Source organism: Anneissia japonica, unplaced genomic scaffold, assembly GCF_011630105.1.
Source record: "Anneissia japonica isolate Jap-2015-1 unplaced genomic scaffold, ASM1163010v1 scaffold737_len1565949_cov176, whole genome shotgun sequence".
Taxonomy (NCBI): domain Eukaryota; kingdom Metazoa; phylum Echinodermata; class Crinoidea; order Comatulida; family Comatulidae; genus Anneissia; species Anneissia japonica.
The window spans coordinates 1,503,832-1,530,690 of record NW_022741618.1 but is presented as its reverse complement, the minus strand read 5'-3'; the positions used below and the strand labels follow the sequence as shown (position 1 = coordinate 1,530,690).

Genomic DNA, 26,859 nt, shown 5'->3' with positions numbered 1-26,859 from the left:
TATATATATATATATATAATGATTCATACATATATAATGATTCATGAAAATTTAAACTTGTTCAGAAAAATATGAATATATAGATACTTTAAAAATAAATAATGAATAATAAAATATTTTAAGGGTTGGGTCATGAATATTTAAGCATATTCAGGAAATACTTGAAATTGTTTCCATAAGTTTAATGACTACTTGATACTTGAATCGCTTCACAAATCGAATCTAGAATATGAAAATTTCTTGATGAATGATTCATGTGCATTTAAATTTGTTCTAAGGTTATGAGTCCAACAAGGGTTATAACTTCTGGAGGAAGCTTGATGGTGCCCAACCCTCTTCGTCACCAATACGAACTAACCACCAGCCACTTGCATGCTCCTCTAACACTTCCACTTCAACTCCTTCTGCAAAGCCAATTCCTTCGACATCCTCCTTCTCAAATTGGCATGTGGTTATGTACAGATTTGAGGATTTTCTTGCAAATACTCTCTTCACTTCCTCACTTAATTCGTCACCAGAGTCCATATTATTTTGTTTTTTGATGACTGGCTTTCCTGCAGATTTCAATTTGGCCCTAGCTGTCGACAATTCGTTTGTCTGTACTGTACCATTGCTTTCTCCGCCACCAAGATCTCTTGGACTTTTCCTGTCAGCCTGCTGCCTCGGGCTTCTCCCGCCACCTACCTGCCTTGGGCTTCCACTACCGCCAAGCTGTTTTGGGCGATCTGGAATTAATGGTTTCACAGGTACTGGATGAATGACTTGTTTGTTATAAGGCTGAAACGCGTGTCCTCCCATCTTAGGAGTATTGTCTGTCACTTTTACTGTATTATTGTTATTGGATGGAGTGTCGTCGGCATTTGAAGGCATCTGTGTGACAGGCCTTTTCTCAATAAAGGTAGCAGGAACCCATCCCTCTTCATTGTTGATTTTTACAAGCCACCATCCGCTTGAGGATTTCTCAATCACCTAACAAAATAAATGAAAAGATAACAATAATAAAAATTGAAATAAATATGAACAATTACAATAACAATAATATTAATACTGTATTAATAATTGTAATAAGGCCAAAAACAAAAATATATTGCGATACCCTCCACAAAAGACCATAAAAATAAGTTTGAATTGGGTCTTCTTTTTTCTTGAAACAAATTTTATATTTGAATACTCACTCACTTACAAAAAAAAAAACATTATTTTCTTTCAAGCTAACAGCAGGGAGCCTGCCACTTCCAGAACAGAAAGAAAAATGATGGCAATGATACAATAATTATGATTATGACAATGATATTAATGATAGTAATTGTTACTGTCGTGATGGAATAGACAATAACTGGATTTGCATATATATATAGGTGTAATTTTTTTTTTGCAATTGTTTTCATACATACTGAGTATTCAGTACATTTCCACATTAGGTAGGGCAAAATTACACTTACACTTGATTCTTCTGATGTAAATCCAGTTATAACAATTAAAATTACTATCAACATTGCAGTACTCGAATTCAACCCTGGCCATCAGACGCAAACTTGGTGGTCTAGAGGTATGATGCCAGGCTAGTGATCTGGAGATCATGGGTTCGAGTCCCACCCGAGAACAACTTGCGATATTTTTTTCGCAATTGTTTTCATACGTATTGAGTATTCAGTACATTTCCACGTCAGGTAGAGCAAAATTACACCTATACTATAAGCAATATTAATATTATGAAAATAAGAACAACAATAATAATGATAAAGTTAGAAGACATGATCTAATATGGAAAACGTAAAGCCTCTTTTATTTTACTGTATTATTATTTGCACATTACTAATGTGCTAAAAATATCAAGATTAATTATTTGATCTGTTCCTGGATTTTGGTTTTCTTGAGTATCAATTGCAAGCTCTCTTTTAAGAACATAATCCAGCCAATGCCCTTATCATAATGAATCAGCCAATTTATTTCTATTATTTTATGAAGTCATAGTCACATAGTAGCAATTAGAACTAATTTAGACTAGCGCACAGTATATTATCAAATATTAAAAATCTACTCCAGCGTAAACCTCTGAGACCCCTATGAACAGCTAACAAATATGTATGTCAAATGTCTCACAACTTACTCGAACGTGCGCCAAAATTTCCAAAAAAACGTCGAGCACACATCGGCTCTATTCACTACAATGACAGGGGCTAAAGAGTAGTAAATTTAACAGACCCCCACCCACAGCATTGCACATCATGGCCTACAGCCAAATAGAGATGAGAAGACCAGCCTGTGAACTCTGACCTCTGGTTTAAACTTTACCTTACCATTCGCGTATTTAGAATCTTGAACCCCACCCCACGGAAAATGTTCTAAGCAAAAGAATCACGCTCAAGTAGATAAAAATCAACTCATATTACCTTATTTTGCGAGCTTTCTTCCCCTCACTTAATAATCAAGCACCCTCACTTCACCTTTGAACCCCTTCAGTCCCCCACCCCTCCCTACCATTTGAAGACTCTTAGATATGCCACAGTACCCAGGGATGGATCCAGAATTTTTCAAATGGGGGACACAACATATTCAGAATAGATAAGCGAGTAGCACTAACTTTAGTGGCAAAATGGGAGTGGGGAAACGTGTCCCCTGTGCCCATTGGTACCTTACCACAAAAAATATGCTGTATAATAATAATAATAAAAGATAATAACCTCAACAAGTAGGCCTTTCTTGAAGCTAATTCCATCACCCACGTGGTTGGCATAGTCCTCTATTGTGTAGTAGTCCATGGGAACTCGATTGACTCTTCTTATTGCACCTGTGCTTCTCCGGTTTTTAAGAGATCTCTATTAAATAGAAAGTTGTTGAATAGCTGCATTAGTAAATTACAAGTAAAGATATGAGTTGGTAGCACTTTAAATCCTACAATAATATTTATTTCACAAACTTCACCCCAGGTATAGTATATACATTATGAAGCCCCCATCAATTGTGGCGACAACTCATCACATACAGTAAATATTACTCATTTATTTACTTCTATTAAATAGAAAATTTTGACTAAAAAAACCTAAAAATATTTTGAAAATGACTTTTCTTTCCGTAAAAATACCATTAATGGAAAAGCAGTTGCAAAAAAAAAAAAAATTATCAGACAGTATAATATTTCCTTTATAGTTCTATATTTCTTTGGGGAGGGGGGGGGTTACCTTAAAAAATATTACCCAGACCTACATGACTTGTTCTTTAGCAATAATAATAATAATAATAATAATAATAATAATAATAATAATAATAATTATTACTATTATTAAAATAACAATAATATAAAAACAACAATAATAATAATACTATAATAACAATGATAATCATAATAACATTGACAACAATAATACTAAATATAATTATAATAAGAATAACAAATTTTGACTTCAATACTTGTATTACATACCAGCCGTTACTGGCGAAACCCCAAGGTAGGACTTGAATGTGTAGTTCAGCTAACTTTTACAAATACTGAATTCTAAATATTGGCTTTTAATAGCATACAGTGCTAAAAAAAATTGCCTTTAATTCAAAAAGAAATTTCTAATGTGTAAGCCCACCCCAAAAATTGTCCCAATATTGTTTTCATGGGAGGTGGGAACTACGGTAATAATATCAATATTCATATAATATAATAATTTACAAAGTCAATAAATGGAAGTACTGTACCCTAACGGTTGACCTTCTTGGTGGTGTTGGCTTGCTCTTATTATCCAATCGCAATCCTATTGATATGAAATGAAATTTTAAATGACAATTTTATAAGTAACAAAAACAACTTCCCCCTCAACAACAGGACTTAGATTATTTCCCACTTCCCGACCACAATAGAAGCTACTGCGTCACAGGAAGGCCGTTATTCGGAACTAACCCACACTCACTGAAAATGTCAAGAATTCAACTACCTGTGTGCTTGTTATCTATTGTTTGTTTACATAAGGATTCAAATATTCAATAAGATTAGTTAATTAGTTTGTATAATATTGTACAGTTTCTAATCTTATAGATCACTCCATTTTATACAAAGGCCCAAAAGTATGGGATACCCTAACCATATCTTCAAAAAATAAATCTTGTGTTTCTAGTGTATGGCATGTAACCACTCTATATGGATTGTATACTCTTTTTTTTCTCACGTCCTTCTTTTGTACACATAAACCAATCAGTTAAAACTCCTCTACTCGTTGTTCCTTCCATTCTTTATCTGGCACAGTGCATTGAGTTTATCTGCCTTATCTTATTTTACTTATTGTGATACTGTAACTATAGCCTCAAGTTCTTATTTTATTATTTCACTTTATTTATTCCAAATATATCCACATTAAAAAACAAGTTACAAATCGTGGCGAAAGGCCAAATTGGTAGCAACTTTACAAGGTATAAAAGATCACAAACAAAATCCACAAAAAAAAAAAAATTGTTATTTTGGTGGCCTATAGCTAGTGTCTTTGGACATTTATAGGCCTCCTTGCATTATTACTATAAAAATAACAACAATTTTCTTTTTGAATGTAAATACAAGTATTTGATAATGGAGAATAAAAAAAATAAACAATTTATATAATGTAATCTTTTTATTAAAATTGGACCAGGAAAACTGTTATCTACTACAATACACCACCACAATGTGACAAAACTTGTACATTTTATTGTATATATTCATTTTATCTGCATATAATCCCCATGTAATGCTTGTCAACAGCTGAGTTCATTACCCTTAAGAATCACCCAGGAAAACAGGAGAAGGCATACACACAAGAAATTTCATGTAAGGGTTTGCTGGGATTAATAAGGGATGAGTTGTACTGTGGTAAAGTGCAGAAACTCATTAAGAACTATGAATTAAGAAGTCACTACAATTTCATTAACCAATGAAATAATTTACTATATTTTTTATTTACCCAATAAAACACATTTATAATATTAAAATGGGTGTCTCTGAATTTCCAAATAAATAGTTAATTTTAGCCTGACAAAGTCATTGCCATGTAGATTGCCAAAGTATACTCGGTGTCGGCCGAAAACATCCGTGGAGTGTATCTGTTGAATTGCTGTTCAACACTCCAGGTGGAACCCAACGGACAGGAACGGTGTGCGCATGCAGAGTACTTCTTATTGATTGAAATGGTAAGTTGCTTCAGTTTTGAATTTTTTAGAATCAGTGTTGTGTGAAAGTAAAGGCAGGCTCAGGTCGACACGGAACTCAACTCAACTCAACTGGTCGACATGAGCGCTCCGCGCAACTGAAAGGAACCGAACGCAACTGAAATCAACTGAACGGAACTGACCGCAACTGAAAGGAACTGACAGTTGCGCATATTTGTCAACATGAGTCGAGTTGAGTTGAGTTGAGTTCCTTTCAGTTGCCCATGTTCAACTTTTTGCGGAACTGAAAGGAACTGAAAAAAGCGTGAAACAATGCTGATTCGGAACTTAAAGGAACTGAAAACGTTGATCCTGTATTGTTTAATAAAATAAACACCTAGCTATAAAGTTTGTCAATCTTACAATAATATGGACAGTTCACAATTTAAATTTTGTCCTCTATGCCTACTTATCGTTAGTATAATTGTCAAGTGCGCTGAAGAAATAAATTGGAAATATGGTATAACCAGCTGGCCAATTACATAAATGTTTTAATTAATTACATTTACGTTACTCACATATGCCGCCATTCTTCAAAGTGATGTTGTTACTAAGAACACTACAAATTTTACAGTTTTAATTCGCTACGCGTGCGCGGTGCGCAGTGAAGTTCCTTTCAGTCGCCGGTCGACATTTTCAATATAAAAAAGTAAAGTAGATACACTTTTTAAAATAATTACATGTCTTAATAAAAACATTACAGACATTTTGCAGTTGATGGGATTTCACGCGGAAAATGCTTTTAGCCAATAGTTCCTTTCAGTTGCCAGTCGACATGAGTCAAGTTCCTTTCAGTTGCTCAAAGTCGACATGAGTTCAGTTCCTTTCAGTTGCGTTCAGTTCCTTTCAGCTGCGCGGAGCGCTCATGTCGATGAGTTGAGTTGAGTTGAGTTGAGTTCCTTTCAGTTCCGTGTCGACCTGAGCCTGCCTTTAGGTAACTTGTTCTAGTCGAACACTGTCCTTGGCCAGAAGGAGAATACAAAACAGTCTTTGTTGGCTGATGTGGTTTAGTAGGAGTTATTTTGCAAGTTTCCTTGTTGAAGGTTTGAGTGGCAAAAGGAAATCATTGAACAGCAGGGACAGGAGACCTGTCCTTTCCTTCTGAAGGATGGAAAGTATATTAACGGTTCTACAGAATATTAATTGAATCTGGTTTACTGCTTCCCATTCTATTAGTCATTAGTAACCAAGTGAACTGCCCTGTGTTGTATCACTTCAAGTTTATGAATGAGTTCTTTATGGTGTGGGTGAGATGCAAACTCGACATGAGGATGAACCAGTGCCATATATGCTGTTTAATTTGCTTAATACATGAATAGAGATATAATGTTAGCACTTAAATTTATCTTTGCTGAATAAAGTAGAATTAGAAGTACAAAGTCTACTATCTTTAAATTGGTGAATAGCCCTTGGCACGTTACTCGATGGAGCTGGCTGTCCAAAAAGAAGTCGACAAGAATTGGAAGCAACTTAAGAAAAAATAAACAGTAATAACTTTCTCACATCATATTAATTCTTCTAGATCGTACAATCTTTCTTAAGTATTAATTATTATGCAAATTTTGGGAAAAAAAATATCCCAATGAGAAAATCACCAGGAATACACTAATTGGTAAAGCAACCAACCAATAATCTAGAATCACTTAGAATTTACTATTTTGGTTATCTAAACAGTTGTCATTTATCAAAAATATGGAAGAAACTATGAACTGATTCCTTCAAAAAACAAGACTTTACTTACAAATCTGTTCTTACAAAAAGAACAAATTGTCCCTAGTTTAAAAGTTTTTCCTCAAGATGCATCCTACAATCAGATCAAACACCAGAACAGTTTAATTTCTACCACAGTACTAGAAAAATACTTCAGACAATTGTTGATGCGGTTGATTTAATTCAAAGTTAAAACCAGTGTTGGAATTTGCAATGTCGCATTATAAACTCTGACCTAGTTGAAACTTCATGACTCATCAACTTTCTTGTTTGTTAGGAAACTATTAAATGTATATCTCTAACAATAGGTATTAATAGATTGGAAGATATATTTCATTGTGTCTGATCATAGAGGGATTATTCTTTGTATTTGCACCATGGGGACTTCATGAATATAGAAATTGTGTTTAGAATAAAACAGCTTGTAGAAATTGACCTTGTTGAAGGTCGCTTCAAATACAGTATTCTTGTTTTTTCCATTTCATTTATTCGTCTCCAAAAACATAAAAACAGTACAATACACACTAAATATACAAAGAAACAGGAAACCCAAAAAGTGAACTAAATCGACTATCGAGAACAGAATGGGAAATACAGCCCTATCCGGATCGGGAGCTAATTGTTAGCACTAACTGTTAGCACCTGTGTGAGAATGCCTATTGGTATTGATATTTTATAAAGATTTTGACAAAAGTTATAATAGGTATACTGATAAATGGTGATATTCTAATAAAAAATATAGAAAGTTAAAAGGTTTTAAGAAAGTATGATACATACTCCATGTATTGAAATACACACCATTGTGTTGGGATTTAGTCAAAAAAAAATAGAGAAGGAAATACATTAGAAGTACACAATTTTAACACAGGACTAAAATGAAACAAATATTCTACCATACAGATATCAATGGGCAGTGATTTTCATTGTATAGGCGTAGAAACAGAAAAAGCTCTGTGACTATTTGTGACCGTCTCTGGCAAAACCAGCTGTTCGTAGGAAAAGTTCAAAATTGGATTTTTGGTGTTTTTAGTTTCTACATGAATACATCTTTAACACAATCAAGGGTCTGCAAACAAGAAAAGCTATGAGAGGAAAAAGGGAGAAAAGAAAAAAAAAGAAACTTTTTCTCTCCTTCCCCTTATTCAATAACTCTCTCTTAGCAAGACTTGGTGAAACCTCCTATGTTTTTTTTCCTGTCTTCCCTTGTCTTCCCTTGTATGCTTATGTCATTTATGTCTTTTGGTTGGTCATAATTTTTGATGTTCTCATTATTTTCTGTTGTAATTTGTGCAATTCCAAATTTTACTTCGCTTTTAAATGTCTTTTTAAAATCTTTTAAATCTTAAATTTTATAACTTTTAATGTTTTAATTACTTCACTTGGTAATAATTGTTATACTAATATAGTAATGATGAATATAATAACTATTGTAATAATTAAATAATAATGACAATAGTAATAATTACAATAATTATTAAGAATGATTTCCTGTTTAATTTACTATTTTGTAAATTTTTTCTCGAATCAGTTCTGCGAACTGAATTGAACAATGTTTATAGAATAAGATACCAGTACAGAGGCAGATCTAGGTTCACATTTGGGGGGGGGGGGGGGAAAGGGTCCGGAGATCCTCCCCGGGAAATTTTTTTTCACTAGATAGCAGGAAATGAGCTTTTCCGACTTCTGAGGATTCTTTTAATGACTTTTAAGTTCTTAAAAATTCAAGGTTTTCCCCCTCTTGAAAACGGTCAAGTAAACTTTCTCATTCTTATTACAGTAAATAGGCCTATTTATGTGTGTATACGTACATTTAAAAAAATTAGTTGCAGTTGCTTACATATTCTTTTTTTCATAAATGGATAACACCAAAGAAAAGGGGGCCCTCCCCGGGAAAAATTTGATCACTAGATGGAAGGAAATGAGCTTTCCAGACTTCTGAGGTGACTTTTAATGACTTTTAAGTTTTCTAAATTTTAAGGTTTTCCTCCGCTTAAAAACGGTCAGGTAAACTTTTCATTCTTATTATTGTAAATACTAGTAGCCCTACTATGTGTGTATGTACAGTACATAACAAAAATTGAGTCGCTGCATACATATTCTTTTTTCAAAAAATGGATGAATCCCAAATAAGACAGGGTTCGGGGGACCTCCCCGGGAAAATTTTGGTTTTTAGATGGCGATTCGTCATCTTTTCCATCATCCCTCTGCATGAATGTACCAGGAGCCCAGCCTTGTGCATCATGCACTGATATGAACCACCAACCCTGTCTCTTATACACATCTAGATGTGTATAAGAGACAGGTATTATTTCTAACCCTTTCCATTGTTATCGTTCCCCCTATGGTAATATATATATAATGTTTATTTGATAGAAATTGGTTGAGTATTAGAAAAGTTATGAATATTTAATTCATTCAATATCAGTTTTTAGAAAACAAGTTTTGCCAGAGTCGGTCACATTTTAGCCTAGAGGGTGGGAAAATGCAGAAGAGATGTGCCAGTGGTCAATCTGTGTGCTATCTGAAAAAATTTCAACAAGTCTTTAACTTACCACTAGAACTCTGCGGTCCCTTCAAGAACATGTTGCTTGCATCTGTACTGTCTGGGGTGGAACTTGACTTCTTGCCAATATCTTTGATTGAACCGATGATCTGTGTCGGTCCTGAGGGTTTGACGTTTGAGCGGTCAGGCCCTTTGTAGACCTGTAAATAGGCTGCAGGTACCCATCCTTGTTCATTTAAATACCTTTAAAAGCAAAGAATTATACATAAAAAGGTCAATTTATTGAAATATTTTAAATTACTATTATCAATATTATTATCACTACGATTATTATCATTATCATCATTATAATAATAATTATTATTATTTGTCAATAGCAATGGTATTATCTTGCTTTTCAATGACACCATCGATTGGTCAGGTATAGTGGTTTCGGTCTAATTTGACTCAGTTAGCAAGTTTTGTTTGCTTTGTACTGCCATTAACTGAAGGAACATTTTGGGGTAAAGTTGGTTTGGGCATATCATATTTGATAGTGTGGACAGCATTTAAAGATGACATTCAAAACTTACTTGACAAGCCACCAACCATCCAGACTCTTTTTAACGATTTCAACAACAGCTCCAATTTCAAAACTAAGTTCATCCTCCTGCTGTGCTTCGTACGCACAATTGCTAATGTATTTCTCATCTATAAGAATAAATACAGGTATGAAGTATTTAATAAAGTATATAAATACATGTAAATCTAACCACAGGTTGAAACTATATACTGTAACACAGATATAAAAGTATACGATGCATCTAATGTGTAGATAAGATTATAAAATATTTCAACTAATAATTAAAACTATTTATATAATATAATAGATAATACATTACTAAATTTTGTAACACATGTGTAATGTATGACACAGGTAGAAAGTATAGTATATAGTAGATTTTCTGCTATAAGTCCACTGCTTTGACCAAAACATTTGGCTGATATTTTTGAGGTGCGCTTATATTTATAATCCCCTGTTTATGAAAAAATTTACTTTTTTTTACACCTGTGTTGTATAGTTTCGACCTGTAGTTAAATAGATTTACCTGCATTTATATACTTTATTATATACATGGCCAATCAAATGGCAAGTTTTCAACAATGCATGCCAAGTTCTTTCTTTAAATATTTGGAAAGTCGGCTGGGCTAGTCAAATTATACCCTGGGATTTTGCCCGAGAAACACTGGAAAAATTGGACATAAAGTAGGGTGTGCGATTATACCTGAGGAACTATGGTAATACAATGTAAAGTTTATCAATATACAGTATGGCAGTACTAATGAAAAGGTAAATTATAAAAAAAGTGGAGTATACATATTTTTAAATAGAATAGATGTATATTATACAATACTTTGTAAAGGTAAATATGTACGGTGTAAATTATATGATGTTAGCGTAAAGTACAAAAAAATAAGTAGCTTACAATTGCCAACAATGAAATCTTCGTCATCTTTTCCATCATCCCTCTGCATGAATGTACCAGGAGCCCAGCCTTGTGCATCATGCACTGATATGAACCACCAACCTACATATCAAAAAGAACAATCTTAATTTTATTTCATTCCTCTAGCACAAATGGAAAATTGAGCACTGAAAAGAAAAAAAATATATAAACAAAATCCTGCTGTTGATGTTTCAGAATAAAATATAGGCCTATAGTACATTAGAGTTAGAAAGCAAATCTTTATTCTTTAAACACATGTAAACCTTGAAGTACTGTAGAGAGGTGGGATTTTCTCAAAATTAACTGACAAAGTCAATGTCTCCAAAAAAGATGGCTACCAATAACCAATACTCACTAAAATAACTTATATGTTCCTAAAAGTCACAACGCAATTTCATTTAATTTTCATTTCATTTCTTTAGGCACGAGCACCAAGGATATGCCAATAAGTGAACTTAATCACTGTCCTACTTGGCATATCCATTTAACAACAGGGGACATAATCATTTCATCATCATTTATTTCACTTGTAATTTGCAACTTAACTACTACAAGTGCCGAGGACCAAGGAGGCCGTAGGCCTGTAATTAAGGTCCCCGGACAATAATAATAATGGACAAGTACACCGGGGTAACCCCCAACTCTTCTCGAAGGAGAAGGAAGAAGGCCTACGGTTTTAAAGTCCTTATCCAAGAAGACTTGTTCCACCACAAGAACCTTTGGTGAGTGAGCCGTTCGAACAAACGCCGATATTAGAGCTGAAGGTTGCGGTGCCCCTGACTTAACCGCTCGGCCAATCACATTGCCATCACTCAACACTTTGTAGTAGTTGTAGTAGTAGTGGTCTCACTGAGAATTAGAAATTGCTTAAAACCAGTGTAACTTATAGCCATTGCAAGTTTTTTTTTTCTGCCGTAAAATAGATTTCTCAAATTTTTTAAAATTTGATGCATTTTCTAAAGAAATTTTGAAGTCTATTTCAATAACTACACAGCTTGGGATTCCATGTTTCCATTTATGATGTATCATAACTGATTCAATTTTGGTGTAATGTTTGCCCATGAAGCAGAAGTAACACCAATAGTAGACAAAAGACTTACCATTGTCCCCTTTTTCAAGCACTTCCACTTGTTCCCCTTCTTTTAACGTCACCTCGTTCTTAGCCTGCTTTTTGTAGTCGGCAATAACAACATATGTTTCGGACTGAATAGGGCCAGTAATTTCTTCAATATCTAGCAGAACAAAACAAAAAAATTATTCATAAATTTAGATAATTTAGATATTGAATACTTTCCTGTTTTATAAAAAAAAAAAAATAGATAAGCTGTGCTAGTCTAATATATAATAGAAAATAAAACTCAGGATATTCAGTACTTTTATGACTAGTTATTTATGACAGTACACAAGCTTTCGTGCACACAGTACAATAGTTTTTGTCAACGAAAATTTGGTAATCTGCACAAAGGTTTATATAAAAACTACAAAAAATGAAATTCATTATTTAATTTATATTCCAATCGGTCAATTAGACCTCAACTATAAAAACTTTAAAAAATATTGTCTCAACAGATACTAAAAAATATTGTTTGTACATTCTTTTTTATTTGACGCTATTTATATGAGTAATTTTTTTATTAATTCCACATTTTACAACAAACAATATAACTTTAAAATATTTAAATAATTACAAGTTACACTGATACTCAAAATATGAATTTAAATATGATAAAATGATTTTTTTAAAAATATGAATTGTATAAAAACAAACAAAAACCCCAACACAAAAAGTGAATACACAATCACAGAATGTGGGTACACAATGGAAACCATAAAAACCAAAGTGAAAGAGGAATTAAAATTTTAAAATACTGTATGAAAACAAAGCCACTCAATAGTACATACAACACATAATAATTCCGTTTCCATGCTCCCCGTTGTGTGAAGTATGTGGAAACTAAATTAACCTTCATTACTTATACTTTAAATATATTTCCTGGGAACCACTATAACTTTGTTTCCCCAGTGAAAGGTGTTAATAAGACACTTTGGAAACAATAAACTGATTCTGCAATGTTTTTTACAGCTAGTCATGTAATGTGAGTGAACCATGGAAAACATTACGGTGTGATCAGTGTATAGGAAAAGGTATTACGTTTAATGGTTGCGAAAACAAAGACCCACTGTTAACATGAAAAATAAATGGCAATGAAATGCAATACGATTATTCAAAATAGTATTTATTTACTTATTCTACTGTTTTCCTTTCATAGTATGCTTTGAAATTTATGTGATCCTTCCTAAAAGTTAGCTAGCCTAGAAATAGCGGCGACGTTCAATGGTTGAAGACTCTTGTACATATACCTAAACAGGTCATAGATATGCAGGGGCCTAGGCCTAACATTTGTCGAAAAATCTCAATGTTTGGGGGCCAGAACATTTTGGAACATTAGGAAACCATTAAAGCAAAATCCTCAAATTCAATTACCAATAACTTTGGTACAGTTTACTGGAATCCAACCAACATTTGACTTAGAGTAAATTAAATAATGTTCAAAAGAACAAATATGGCAATTATGAATGATAATTACAGTAGAAACAAGGGACAGCCACCATACATAGCAATCTCCATGTAAATGCCGCCATGCCAATCCATTGTTTACATCCAACAGCCATTATAGTTTACGTGACCACAGTCGCGGAATTGGTCTATTGTTTAGAATCATTTTATATTTTAAAGCCAGACTCCGGTACAACATATCAAAACATTTTCCCTCCAGAGGCTGGCTTTAAAAATTTTTTTTAATTACTTATACTTTAAATAAAGTCCCTGGGAACCACTAGAACTTTGTTTACCCAGTGAAAGATGTTAATAAGACATTTTGGAAACAATTGATGATAACACTTTATACATTTATGCCAAGCACAAAAGAAAAAATGCTTGAAATGTTGTAAAACATATGAAAACATTTTTTTGTCTACAGGCTGGCTTTAACAAATTTGTGTTTATATTTTAACAAATATTTTGACCAATAACACTAACAATCAATATAATAATAACACCAAGAATAATAACATTTTGTAAACTACAAATAACAACAGAAGCAAAGAAGGCAGTAGTGCAGTACAATGCAAGCAGACGTGTTTCAGACTTCTAGTAAATGTTCCAATAAGTGCTTGAGCGCGAAGCTTGAGATCAGTACCTTTTTCAAGAAGACGCTTACAAAATTAATTGTACTGCAACAGTGGTACCCTGTTTATATTCCTAGCTGGCTTGTTTCACTGTTACATTATTTAATCTATTAGAAATTGGTTATGTATTGGTTTCCCAATGATGCCAAATTTCAAAGCATTTTGGGTATGTACTTTTAAATAATACTGCAGTGTTTGTTTTAAAACAGTTTGATGCTTATATGGAAGCAAAAACAAATCATGTTTGATATGGCGCTTATCCAAGACTGGCGCCATTTTCGAGAGGGGTACTTAATGGAACATTTACAGTACTTGACAATACCAATTGACTCCTAAATTTAAAAAAAAAATGATTTTATATTTCAACAATGCTTTGTGAGGTTGATGCACGTAGCTGAAGCCGATTATTTGAGGCATGTTGTGGCAAAATGGCTAAGTTGTAGCAACAATTGAAATTCAAGTTATTGGTATTTTCAGAAACCTGAGTATGTGATCTTTAATTCATTCAATTTGGACATTTCAAGCCTAAGTTATAGGAAAGTGAAAGTACAGTACTCTTAGAGTCAAGATAAACATTATTTTGAGTAATTGCCTTTCAAAGTTATTTATGCATACATTGTTTAATAGAATGAACTATAAATATAACATTAAATAAACAATTTGTTAACCACTTCCAGAACTAATACTTTGGGACATGATTAACAAGACATTAAACTGTTGATCTATAGTGAAAAACAAATTTGGATTTTTAGGTAATTTTTTTGAGCTCCCATATTTTATAGCTCATTTACTCAATACTGGACTGTGCGACAACTTAACCATTTCGCCATAACATGCCTCATTTGAGACTACAGAATCAAGATAAATGATAAACCATTCAAATAAGTTTTTACAATAATTTTTTCCTTTTTGTCCAATTCCAAATATATGAAATTAGAAATTTTGGCTGGGCACCTGGAGGCCCGCGGCAGCCTCATATCTTATTACTAACTGATGGTCAGTAAAAGTTTTTTTTTTTCAATTAGTCACGTTTCAACAAAGAACGGAAAATATCCCCACTAATTATATTGCATCGTTTGTCAAATTCAAAATGATTCTTGTTGAGGGGAGAATTTTTATATACCTTGATTTTTTTTTTAATCGTTTAGAATACAGAAAACAAAATAAAATGTAATTTTGTTTTCTCATTTATGTAGTAACAAAGTTTTTCGAAAAGCTGCCAAAAGCATCTTATCAGACAAGGAATACAGATTTATTGACTACTGACCTTCCTCAAAATTCTCATTGTCCTAAATAATGTGATGCAAACAGGTTTAGTAAACCAACTGTTAATGCTTCATATTTATGAGAAAGAAATAAAGATTTCTTATAGGAAGTTTTTATGGTGACTGGATATTGTACAAATAAATTAAGTTTTCCATGAAATCATGAAGGGTGTGCTAACAAGCAAAAAATAAAGATGTTTTTTAATTCAAAATCATATTATCTACGAGTTTGTAAAACAATGTATAAAAAAATCTATCCTAAGTTTTGATATCTGACAGACATGACAAAGACAGGTGAACATACTGTATATTAACTAATACCATCATGACAGTACTCACTTTTTTGTGCTAAATCAAAATGCAGAGTAAAAAGAAAGAACATTTAATTAGTGTTAGAATGCTATATTGCACTATATCACCATTATCAAATAATTAAAATAATTTAATAAAATTCTACTTTAAGCATAGAAGGTGAATTTGTATAAAAGAAGCATTAGTATAATACACTGGCACTATATCGAATTTATAAAATAATTAAAAATAATAACAATTAACAGAATTGCACTTAATAAAAATCAGGTTGCTGCTTAATTCCTACTGCTTGGTGGACAACTGCGTACAAATATTAAGGAAGCAATGCTTCCACAATATCAAAATTTGAATTTATTGTTGTATTTTTAAATTTTCTTACCTGATTTGTCTTTTCCAGCTGAACTAAAATAAGAAAAAAAAAAACATTTTATGAAAATCAACAAAGAAATTTGGTTCAGATTCCTGGGGACCAAGTCACGACACAACTAATGGCGTAATAACAATGGGCTCTCACTGGAATGCATAGTTTTACATTTTAGATCTCAATAAGTTGAAAAAAATTATTATTAATACTGTTAGTTTGAAAATATTAATAAAAAACTGCTTACTCTTTTTCCGTTGGTGGATTTATATCCTCAGGTGTAGGTGTGAAGAAATCTATTACCTCTTTACTTTCTGATATATTAATTGGGAGCCTCACTAGACTCTAATGGAATAAAAATTTCAAGGGTAAGTTTCATGTGAAGTCCTCTTCAGCAACAGGATATGTAGTCATTGCCACCGCCTTTGTTTTCATCATCATCTTAATAGTACCATCATTGTCTTTATAACCATCACCACCTGATCATCAATTACACCGTAGTCATCACCGCTGCTGGCATCGCAGTCAACATCTTCACCATTATCAACATCAACATTATCATCAGCATCATCATTACTGCATCATTAATCTCATTAGTATCATCATAATCATCATGATCACTATCATCATCATCATTTTTATAATCATCATTTGTATTTTCATTATTCACAATCTTTATTCTCATTATTACTCGTCAATATCATAATTATCTTGTTATCATTTATAACAAGCTGAAATATGGAATTATGTTCACTTTGTGAGCTGAAGACTTTGATGATCTATGTTGTTACAGTTTTACAGACAAGTAGGTTTTGAATCCCCAACGTTATCTGACGTAGTGTTACATTAGTGTGCCTATAGCCTTTGAAATACGCGTAATTATAATATAAACATCTTCATGACTTTTTAATCTTCACTGTTTTTCCTTTATCATATCATCTTTGTCATCACTATAATAACCTTCATTGTCATCATAATCATAAACTTCAAAATTGTCATGACCATCATTGTCAGAGTTAAGATCGCCGTAATCCATTTTCAGCTTATTGTGCATAAATATGCTAATTACGCCTTGCTCTATCGTTCCCTTGACTATCATATTATGCGAATTTCACAGTAGTCTCTCGTTCACCTGTCGAATATTCTTATGCAAATTGCGTGCTATATTCTCTGCGGAGGAATGACTGATGTGTTGGATACCGTCTTGCGTAGCGATATCGGTTTAGTATATAATAATTCTGCGCTGACGCGGGAGGGTTGGTTGAATTTGAATCAGTTGCAACCGATAATGACGTACGTAACCGTGGCTTAGTCCAGGTCGCTATACACACTAGTATTGCCATAGACAGTAGAGTAAGGCTAGTTTAAAGCCTCATGCAGGGTAATGTTTCTGCGGAAACTGTGATAAGCTAGGACCACAGTGACAAGCAGGTTAGACTTCAAAGTAGAATGGTGCGCCATTCAGGAGTGAATTTCTATCTGGATTTAATCCATTATTGATGATCTTGAATTTGTATATTGATGATCTTGCTAGATGTGTATAAGAGACAGTATATATATTGCCAATGATGATCCTGAATGTGTAAATTGATAATCTTGTGGGATGTGAAGACCAGCTAGAATCCAAAAATGTTAATTTATGGTTGCTGTATCAAATATGATTTATGTTGCACGTTAGCCAGAGTAACGGAAATCGTTAACTTGTGGTTGAGCGTATACACATTAGCCGGAGTTGAGTGTGATTGAAACCAAAACACTGATTTGCGTTGGATGCACCTTAGCCAGAGTAACTTGCGTTTGGAACACGTTAGCTGGAATAAGTGCAATCAAAACGGGTAGCAGTGATTGGTAGTTGACGCACACTAGCCAGAGTGAAGTGTGAACCAAGGACACTAACTTGTTTTGTTACATATCTGGAGTGATGCATCACAACCACGTATTCTATTGCACAACATTATTCATTTGATGAAATATGTTAATGCGTATTAAATATATATTGGATTAATGTTATATGTATAGACCTATTAAGTGTATAAGCCTATATACAATATGAAATATCTATGAATATATTTTCCATGTAATGATATTGTCTAGATTATACATTCACTACTGGTGCTTACCAAGTGTAACTCAGTTAAGCAATTCAATATTGACAGGCCTGGCTTAACTTATATTTTACTTTGTTTATAGTGATGTGTGTGAGTAATTAAACATTGAATATAGCAATTAATTGTTTTGGTCATCCCCAGTATTACTACAGTTCCAGTACCATTGTTGATTGTGATGAATATTTCGTCACCATAGTACATCCCTCTAAAATTAGAGGTGACAATTATCATTATCATAAATTAAGTAATCTGCTTTTCCTTTGTCACCATAATTATCATAACCATCATTTTCATCATCCTTATCATAATTTTCTTGGTCATTATCTTTATTATTTAATATGATAATCATCTTTGTCACCACCATCTTTATAATTTTACTCATTATCATACCTTTTTGTCGTTAATACAATTTCCGTTGTCATCATCAACTTCATCATAGTAAAGACTTACCTTGCAATAATCATTCAAGGGTTTTTGTCGTTTTGCAGCAACCTCACGGGTATGACTTCTCCCAAGCAACTTCTTTCCTATAAAAATAATTTTAAACTTTTCATTTGGCCCACTAAAAAAAGTTGATTAGTTTATTGAAAAAAAAATTTTTTTGAAAATTTTTTTTTTTCTTTTTTATTTTTATTTATTTATTTTTTTTTTTGGAAGTTTTTATTTTTGGAAATTTTTTTAGTAAATAGTAGATATTGTTTGTATTATCTCAACCATGTACTGTGTTTTACTTGAATATCAATGCACCAGCAAATAAAATATCTCATTATCTACTCTTAGAACTTCCTAATATGTATAATTTTAATAAATGAATAATGTGGAACTTAAATAAACCCTCATTAATATGATAATTAGTGACAATTAGAGAAATTTATTTTAATTTAAATTTGACTGAGCCTGGATTAGAAGACAAACACTGTCACCATCAAGATGTATGACTGGGCAAATAATTCAAATCCAGTATGCATAGATTGGGGCTACTGCAGGAAACTTAGTTTTGTGTATGCGCGCTGCCACGTTATAATTTGATCAAGCGTTTCCAGAATGCACATTTTAAAAATTAAAAATCAATTAGTGATCACGTTTGTGCATATTTTTATTATAAAATAATCAAGTTGGTGCAAATTATTATTATAAAAAAAAATCATTCAGGCTTCAATGCACAATAAAAGAGGGAATATGGATTAGAAGGAAAAGAAACAACATGAATAGAGATGAAGGAGTCTACGAGCTATCGCATATTTACGACGACCTTCTACACAAATCCGGGGAATAGGAGCCCCGTGGAGAAGACCACAAAAACCAATAGAAGGCACACGTCATCGGATGATATCAGCCAATGATTTAATGATCTAATTGAGGTTAGGTCATTCATCTAAAAAAGATCAACGAAGTTGGTCGAAACTGTAGTGGCTAGAAGAAAATTTTACTGTTGGATTAGTACTAAAGAAAATCCATCTAAAAAAATTATTATTATAATTATTATTATTATTATCATTATTATTATTATTATTATTATTATTATATTTACCTCCATTCCCATGAATAAAAGCACTTTTTATAAATATAATAATACAAAGTTGTTAAAAATTGATTAAATTAGTTAAAACTATAGAAATTAATATTCTTTGGATATATTTTTGGTTATATTTTGTATTATGTATTTATTTTATCTTTATTTGTTGTGACACTTTCTTACAGCTGTGGTTTTGTATTGTTAAGTACAGCTGAACAAAAATAAAATAAATACAGTATTCTATAAGAATAAAAGAACTTAAAATATTGATGTCTTTAATAAAATTGTCAATGTATGATAATAAGGTACTATAGAGGCTTACCACGACCAAACTATTTTGCCACACATACAATAGGGTGTTAAATACAGTAGTACCAAATCCAGATAGAAATCAAGGTAATAAGTAGGTAGTAAGTATAATAACACAAAAACCACCAAAGAAAAACGAGAAAGCAGTATAAATTTACATACAATAACTATTCAGTTTTTCTTATCCGTAATTCTACCATTGAAGGACAAAGAGTCATAATACAACTATCAACTTCATACATTATAATATTTATTCAAACAATTAAAGAAGTGAAGTCATTCATGGATATCCCTGTTTGAGTAAAAAGAAAAATGATTTATTTCCTACTTGTGTCCTTAGGGAAAAATTTTAAAACACTTTGTTAGAAAATTTATTAATTTACTTCCTCCATCCAGAGGTATTTTCTTTTAGAATGACACAACATGGTAGTAATATAAACAAAACTGTAATAAATCATCAATTTCGTATGAATGTTCTGCAAAAAAATGATCATTAGTATTAAAGAAGCAATGTCTGACATGAGCAAAAAATATTTTTAATTTCTAATTTGAATTTCATAATTTGTACATTTAATTAATTTTAATCTACAATGAAATTGAATAAGACAAAGCATTTCCCTGTCAATTAATGTCCAAAGTAGGATGCAAACTGTTGTTCTATGTTGAATGTATTTCGTCTATGTGATGCACTGCATGCAAAGACCCCAGGTAGCAGAGCGTGTTGCATGTTTGCATGCCGCTCCTGGCCCATGGTTCGGATGGCAGAACCAAGTCTTCTCGGATAAGGACTTAAAATGGAGGTCCAGAGTATACAACTGGCTCGTGTGCACTTTAAAGAACCCATTGCATCTTTCGGAAGAGTAGGAGGTTACCCCGATGTTATGGTGCATTTCAGGGCCTTTCGTTGTGGAATGATGTGAACAGGTAGCTAACATAAAGCAAATTCTTTACGGCTGCTAGGTAGGATTCTTTGTTCCTGCTTCGTCAGGATACTTCATTAACAGTAGTCACGACCACGCCCATACACATAAGTTATGGGTTATTCTCCTACCTTTACCTTTATGCTTGCTGAATTGTGGCAAGCATAATGACCAGGGGATATTAAATAATGTAAAACAAGCTTTGATACTTTCTTGAAAATGAAAAACGCTATATAATTAATTACTAAAATTAATTTTTTTATATACAGTGCAGGTACTGGACTCACCTGGTATGAATGGAATACTCCTCTGTTGAGGATTCTTCGTTCCTGCTTCGTCAGGATACTTCATTAACAGTTTTACCTGCAACAACAAATATTTACCATAAGCATACACGTCAAACCTCATGCATTCGGCGTGAGACTCACGCATTCAAGGTCTCTCTCACACTCCCACGCCTAAGAACCAAAATCTCGCGCATAAATGTAATATTGCCTATAATAAAAAAATACATGTATAATTTCTAGCTCTCTCGCTAAATATTCACCATCTAATGTACTTAAAGTAGGATTGGTCTTGTTAACGTACATTCGAACACAAACAAATGGCGCACTATACCAGGGTTATGTTGGTTTTGCTTATCATTTTAGATCGTGGACGATAGAAATATGCATTCTCAAGGAAAAAATGCATGATTCCTAACAGATTTTCACTTGTTAATATAACTATAGAGTAGCAAAGAATGCATTTCTGGGAAAAACATTTGGGGGGGGGGGGGGAGATGGGATGCCCGAACACAAACCCCCATTTGGGGAGAGGTTTTAGAACAAAAGTCTCACGCCTGCAAATTAGTGCAACTTGACATGTATGCCTAAGTCCAGTCATAGTTGCTGCTAGAATAGAGAAGGTTGTTGTTTAAAGATGTCTTGAGAGGGACAGTACAAAGTGGGGGTTAGGGAGGTATTATGCAATGGTAAAGGGGAGTGGTAGATATCAAATGAATGCTACTGTAGAAGGAACATAAAACAGTGGTCTTGGGAGAGGTAGGGTGAGACGTGGTTAGGCTGTAGTCTAAAGTTTGATATCAGTGGTCTTTACAAAATACCCAGTCCACTTGATCCCCACATAAGAATAACAATTTCTTTTGTTCTCAAGTATCATCTTGTTATTACGAAACACTATTTTAAGAATTGAAAAATATAAAATACCTGAAAATCAAAGAAAGCACTGTAGCGTCTGTAGATAACATTGACAGAGCCATCAGACCAAGTTACATGAATCACATACACCTGAAAATATTTACAAGAAAACAAACCAATTATAATGACAATATAATGGTATATAAAGATAATGGTAAATTAACCCCACAACTTTAGGTAGACAGGATTACCAAGAAGTGACCCAAATCACAGATGTTATCATTAAAAATAATGATAATGAACATTACTTTACATTATTTAGCTGCCAATTAAAGAAAATGCAATTTATTATCAATAATTATAATAATACTAATAACACCATTACTAATTTCTAACATTATTCTATAGTTGAACTGATCATGGAGGAATAATTCCTCCATGAACTGATGGATGGAATTTCAATGACCACCATATTAAACCGTATTAAAGTAAATAATTTCCTACAGGTATTAAAAAATGGCTTTAAATAATACTCAAGAATTTACTGTACTTTAAATGATTTAAGTACCTCCTTAACATAATCTGAAACTATAGATATAAGTATGGTTATATCCAGGGTATTTTTTATTAAACCCAGTGACCATGTAGTGCAGCTGTTCTCAAATAATAGGTTGCGACCCAAAACTTGGTAGCCAAATTAATTAGAGGGTCACAACATTTTTCAGGATTTAGTTTTTAAATTAAATTTTATATCCTTCTTAAACTTGACTTTAATTTTAAAATCCTACTTCATTTTTGTATACTTAATGATCCATTTTGACAATCTGTGTTTCAACCTCTAGAGAAATGGGTCAAAGCAATTTTCGGTTTTTTGTGTCGTCAGCCAAAAGAACCATTGATGTAGTGAAAATATTAGATTGTACAAAATGTATAATTGATACAATATTCAAATATAGGAACACTTGAAGACTATATTAGGAATTATTCTATAAACTTTCACCACTACTGTCAATTTTTCAGGTGAAATGTCACCTACTGTCCGGAAAAAGCTATGGTTTGTGGTAATGACAAAAAAATGTCAGTCATTAAATATTCTTTATTGTTATCATGTAGACTATAATATTGCTATTCATGCAGCCATGTAAAATTAAAGTACAGGATTGGGTGTGTCTCTATGACTGTTATAATTTAATGCTTCATGCTCTGACATAGCAGTTTTGAAGAATTTTTATTTTCAATAATTTAAGCTGTTTTGATGAAAAAATATATGGCATGTTCAAACACAAAAGTTATCTGTGGATATTCCATGTAATTCTCCGGTACAAACATTTTCAAAACTCTAACAGTTTACATAATTAATATTAATCTGCAATGATTTTCAGAGAATACTTATGGAGAAATTGCACCCAAGTGAAAATAGAATTATTATACTGTATTGTAACAAGATAATTCAATAACTGGGTTGATAAAGAATGATAGGCAACCCCAGTTTTCTACATCAAACTACTTGGCCAAGAACCATACTCAGAAGAGGCTGTTGGTGTGCATTGAACAATGAATTACATAACTTTTAGCTGTTTGGAGAGACAAGAAGATAATAATAATATAAGTTTTTAATATAGTGCCCTATATTAAATCTCTCAGAGCGCTATTACACACAAAAGTGAACAAAAAAAATTAGATATTAAAAAGATGCTTTTTTAGGCAATCCTTGAACATATTCAAGGAGGTTGCTTTCTTAATTTAGGAAACTGGTTCCAGAAAGGTGCACTGGCAGAAAAATATTGAGAGCCATATTTTGTTTTAGATTGTACTGGTGTATAAAAATAAACAAATACTGTATAACAGGTTTTTTTTTTAGAGTTTACATACTCAGAGTGATAATACTGTTTCAGCTAAAGAAATTTCCATACAAAAATGACTCAAGACTATAATTCAATATGTGTGCAGTGTAACCTCTTCAACCCTCTGAGAAAGAAAGTTTTTCCTCCATATGGTTGCAATGTCTTATGTCTCTTTAGCGGAAGTTCACACTTCCTCCTTTGCGTCTGGTTTTTGTGTAAAATGTTATGGTATGTCAAAATTTACCACTATCATAGCGACCTTAGTGACTCAAGTTTGGTTTACGTTGAGATACGAAGATGTGTCAGCACAGGTCTCGCAATGTTGGACCTGTGGGTCGGCTTTGGGCCAGATTAAAATTAATTGATTGTTTGTTCACACTTAAAAAAAGCTGGTTCTGAGGCGGTCCTGAGCCGACGTGTAAATATCAAGTGTGATTGGGCTCTTAGTCTTACAAAAGATGGTGTGCTTTTACAGCTACAGTAGCAAAAAAACTAGATGAGGAAACAGAAATACCAGTAAAAGGAAACAAAGTTCTCCATGGTTCAACACACACACACAATGATCCTAGTCTAGCAAGAATATTCAGCATCCAAATATTATACATTCAAAACAATTTGGCAGTGTTGGCACGAGCGGGTGGGCCAGCTGGGACAAGACCTACCTGTTGGGTAGACCTGATCAAACCATCAGGAATTTTAGGTGAAAGCACACCTAAAGTTTAAATAAGAATTTTTAAAATTAAAAGCTTCCTGGTCTAGAAAGTTCCAATACCTTTGTGGGTGGACTATGTGCAATTCCACTTTAATATTATTACATAGTTTCTTGAAGCTAAACTAAATTCCTCCGTGCTTGAACCCTTTGACCCAATTTAAATAGAGGTTTGTTAAGATTTCAAGGCATGCAGATGACTGGATAATCCTTTTATTATGCATTTCTCATTATTTCTCTAATACCAAATACCTGAACTTGATAAATGAATCTCATCTAGTCTACTTAATGATATTTTACAATATTTTTTATTTACCTATCATAAAGAAAACTCTCTTAATATTCAAATGATAAATTCTACAAGTTTTTAAAAACATATTCTAAGCCTTTATTCGTCAGTTTGTTTCTAATTTAGTCTCTTTAGTAAAATTTGTGTCAAAATAACTTTAATAAATGATTCAGCTTTATTACGGATTCAATCAATGATAAAAAGATCAGAAATACTTCATCACAATAAGTTGTGACACGGATTTAAGGATGCTTTGAAAATTGCATTTTTAGATTTTAATTGATTTATGCCTCAGTGACACCATACAGATATAAGAGCCCAGGTTTGTTCTCAGTTGGTTACGTAAACTATTAACTTTGATCAATGGCATCACGCCAGTTAAATGGAAAATAATAATATTCAAAGGAAGGTAATTGATTATCTATGATTAAAAAATGCATTTTTAGTCTTCAAAAAATACTGTAAGGACCCTTTGTAGTACCTGCACATATTATCCCTGGTAGTTTAGATTCCCAAGATAAGACGTAAATTAAAATTATCAGCTGAAGGGTGTTATATAAACACACCTTGTGGTTTAGATTTATTCGGAATCACCTTTGTTGTATAGTTAGCACACATCACAATGATGGTGCATCCAAAGAAAAATCAATAACAATTAACTAAATATAGGCCTATACACGTCATCGGACCAAAAATAATAATCTGCCAATCCAAATAATACTATTTTGATTGCCAATCCCTAATTTTATGGTTTAATAGCAAAAAAATTGGCTGTAACTAAAACATAAAAACTTTCCCTGGGATATATATTTTAGGACCCACCTTGTCGGCAAATTTCTGGAACCACCAGTGGTTCCAAGTAACATTTTATCTCGTGTGAACTAAATACACTGTACTAGAGTTTCCAAAGTTTTATTCCATCTTTCATTGCCAAGTCGCTCACTGATGATACAGTACTAGATGCGAATGGAATAAAACGATATTACAATACAATAATTAAAAACATACTTACATAATGCTTACTTGGAACTCTCCGTTTCTCAGCATCGACTACCTTGGCTTCTATCACTGTCCTACGGGGCATTGTTCTACACTTGTTTTTCCAACTGTACTGACAATTGATAGTCCAGGTCTAAATAAAGAAAGAATAAAAAATAATTAAGAATGTGCCTTCCGTATATTTCTTGCAAAAAACAAGATAAAATATTATATTCTTCCTGAAACTTTAATTGGCTGGTAATACATTTAAGGATATTTGTAGTAAAACATCTGAAAATAAGCAAATACTAAATTATTGTAGGCATTTGATAAGAGTCTAATTGGTTGATGACTTACAGTCATTAGGCCCGTTCATATCCAACTATGGCAAGATAATTTTAATGGATGAGCATAAGTTTGAGTATGACCGCTCAAGTATGGCGAGATGAAGGCCACAACTCGACTAAGCCCGTCGAGTAAATTTATGTCGACTAACTTCTTAATCCAGCCTTAAGCCAGTAAACAATTAAACAGCGGGTGGCCACAGGTCATGAATACACCAATCAAATTGAAGCAAAGTGACCTTCCATGCTTGCTGGTTAGCGCGTTTTTAGTTACTGTCATAAACACCATTCAGAATTGACGCAGTCTCCCTGATCTGTGTACTTCAATTTCAACAAGTCTTATTTTGCAAATGATGGCCGAAAAGTCAGTAAAGAAACGCCATCTCTGGACGATGCGCAGGAATGCGATTTAATAGATATCTGGATTTGAAGATAAATTGTATCATCAAAAGGCTGGTGTCCACGAAAGGATAACAGAGAGAATGCAGAGAATAGCATAACATCGGCAATTGTTGTGAAAGTTAAAAAATCTAAGAGCAGACCACAAGGCTGAGAGAGACGTTTTTATTCGTGGGACGGGCAAGGGGTCGGCGAATGTAATAAGGGATGACCCGAAATCGGCATGCCCACACTACCACGCACTAAACGAAATACTTGGGGGAAAACCCAGTGTAAACCCTCCAGCTGGACTCCTCGGCCAGTCTAATCAACCG

The 26,859-nt window shown here is 33.0% G+C and overlaps 1 protein-coding gene across 5 annotated transcripts in view; it reads right to left on the bottom strand.

The window, feature by feature from the left end:
• Nucleotides 1–37: 37 nt before the first annotated feature.
• Nucleotides 38–26,859, bottom strand: part of LOC117118843 (SH3 and PX domain-containing protein 2A-like) — a 38,556-nt gene continuing 11,734 nt past the window's right edge. For 4 of the 5 annotated variants that reach the window (XM_033263561.1, XM_033263558.1, XM_033263562.1 and 1 more), the window contains exons 2-15: nucleotides 25,837–25,956; nucleotides 22,052–22,132; nucleotides 21,131–21,206; nucleotides 18,549–18,625; nucleotides 16,238–16,335; nucleotides 16,009–16,031; nucleotides 15,657–15,665; nucleotides 11,964–12,095; nucleotides 10,843–10,944; nucleotides 9,949–10,066; nucleotides 9,426–9,619; nucleotides 3,688–3,743; nucleotides 2,685–2,819; nucleotides 38–969 (exon numbers count right to left, since the gene is read on the bottom strand). In XM_033263561.1, coding sequence (XP_033119452.1) covers nucleotides 298–969; nucleotides 2,685–2,819; nucleotides 3,688–3,743; nucleotides 9,426–9,619; nucleotides 9,949–10,066; nucleotides 10,843–10,944; nucleotides 11,964–12,095; nucleotides 15,657–15,665; nucleotides 16,009–16,031; nucleotides 16,238–16,335; nucleotides 18,549–18,625; nucleotides 21,131–21,206; nucleotides 22,052–22,132; nucleotides 25,837–25,956 — 1,893 coding nt within the window. In that variant the 3' untranslated portion in view covers nucleotides 38–297. The remainder of the gene's footprint in view (nucleotides 970–2,684; nucleotides 2,820–3,687; nucleotides 3,744–9,425; nucleotides 9,620–9,948; nucleotides 10,067–10,842; nucleotides 10,945–11,963; nucleotides 12,096–15,656; nucleotides 15,666–16,008; nucleotides 16,032–16,237; nucleotides 16,336–18,548; nucleotides 18,626–21,130; nucleotides 21,207–22,051; nucleotides 22,133–25,836; nucleotides 25,957–26,859) is intronic. The other variant, XM_033263559.1, reaches the window with a different exon arrangement.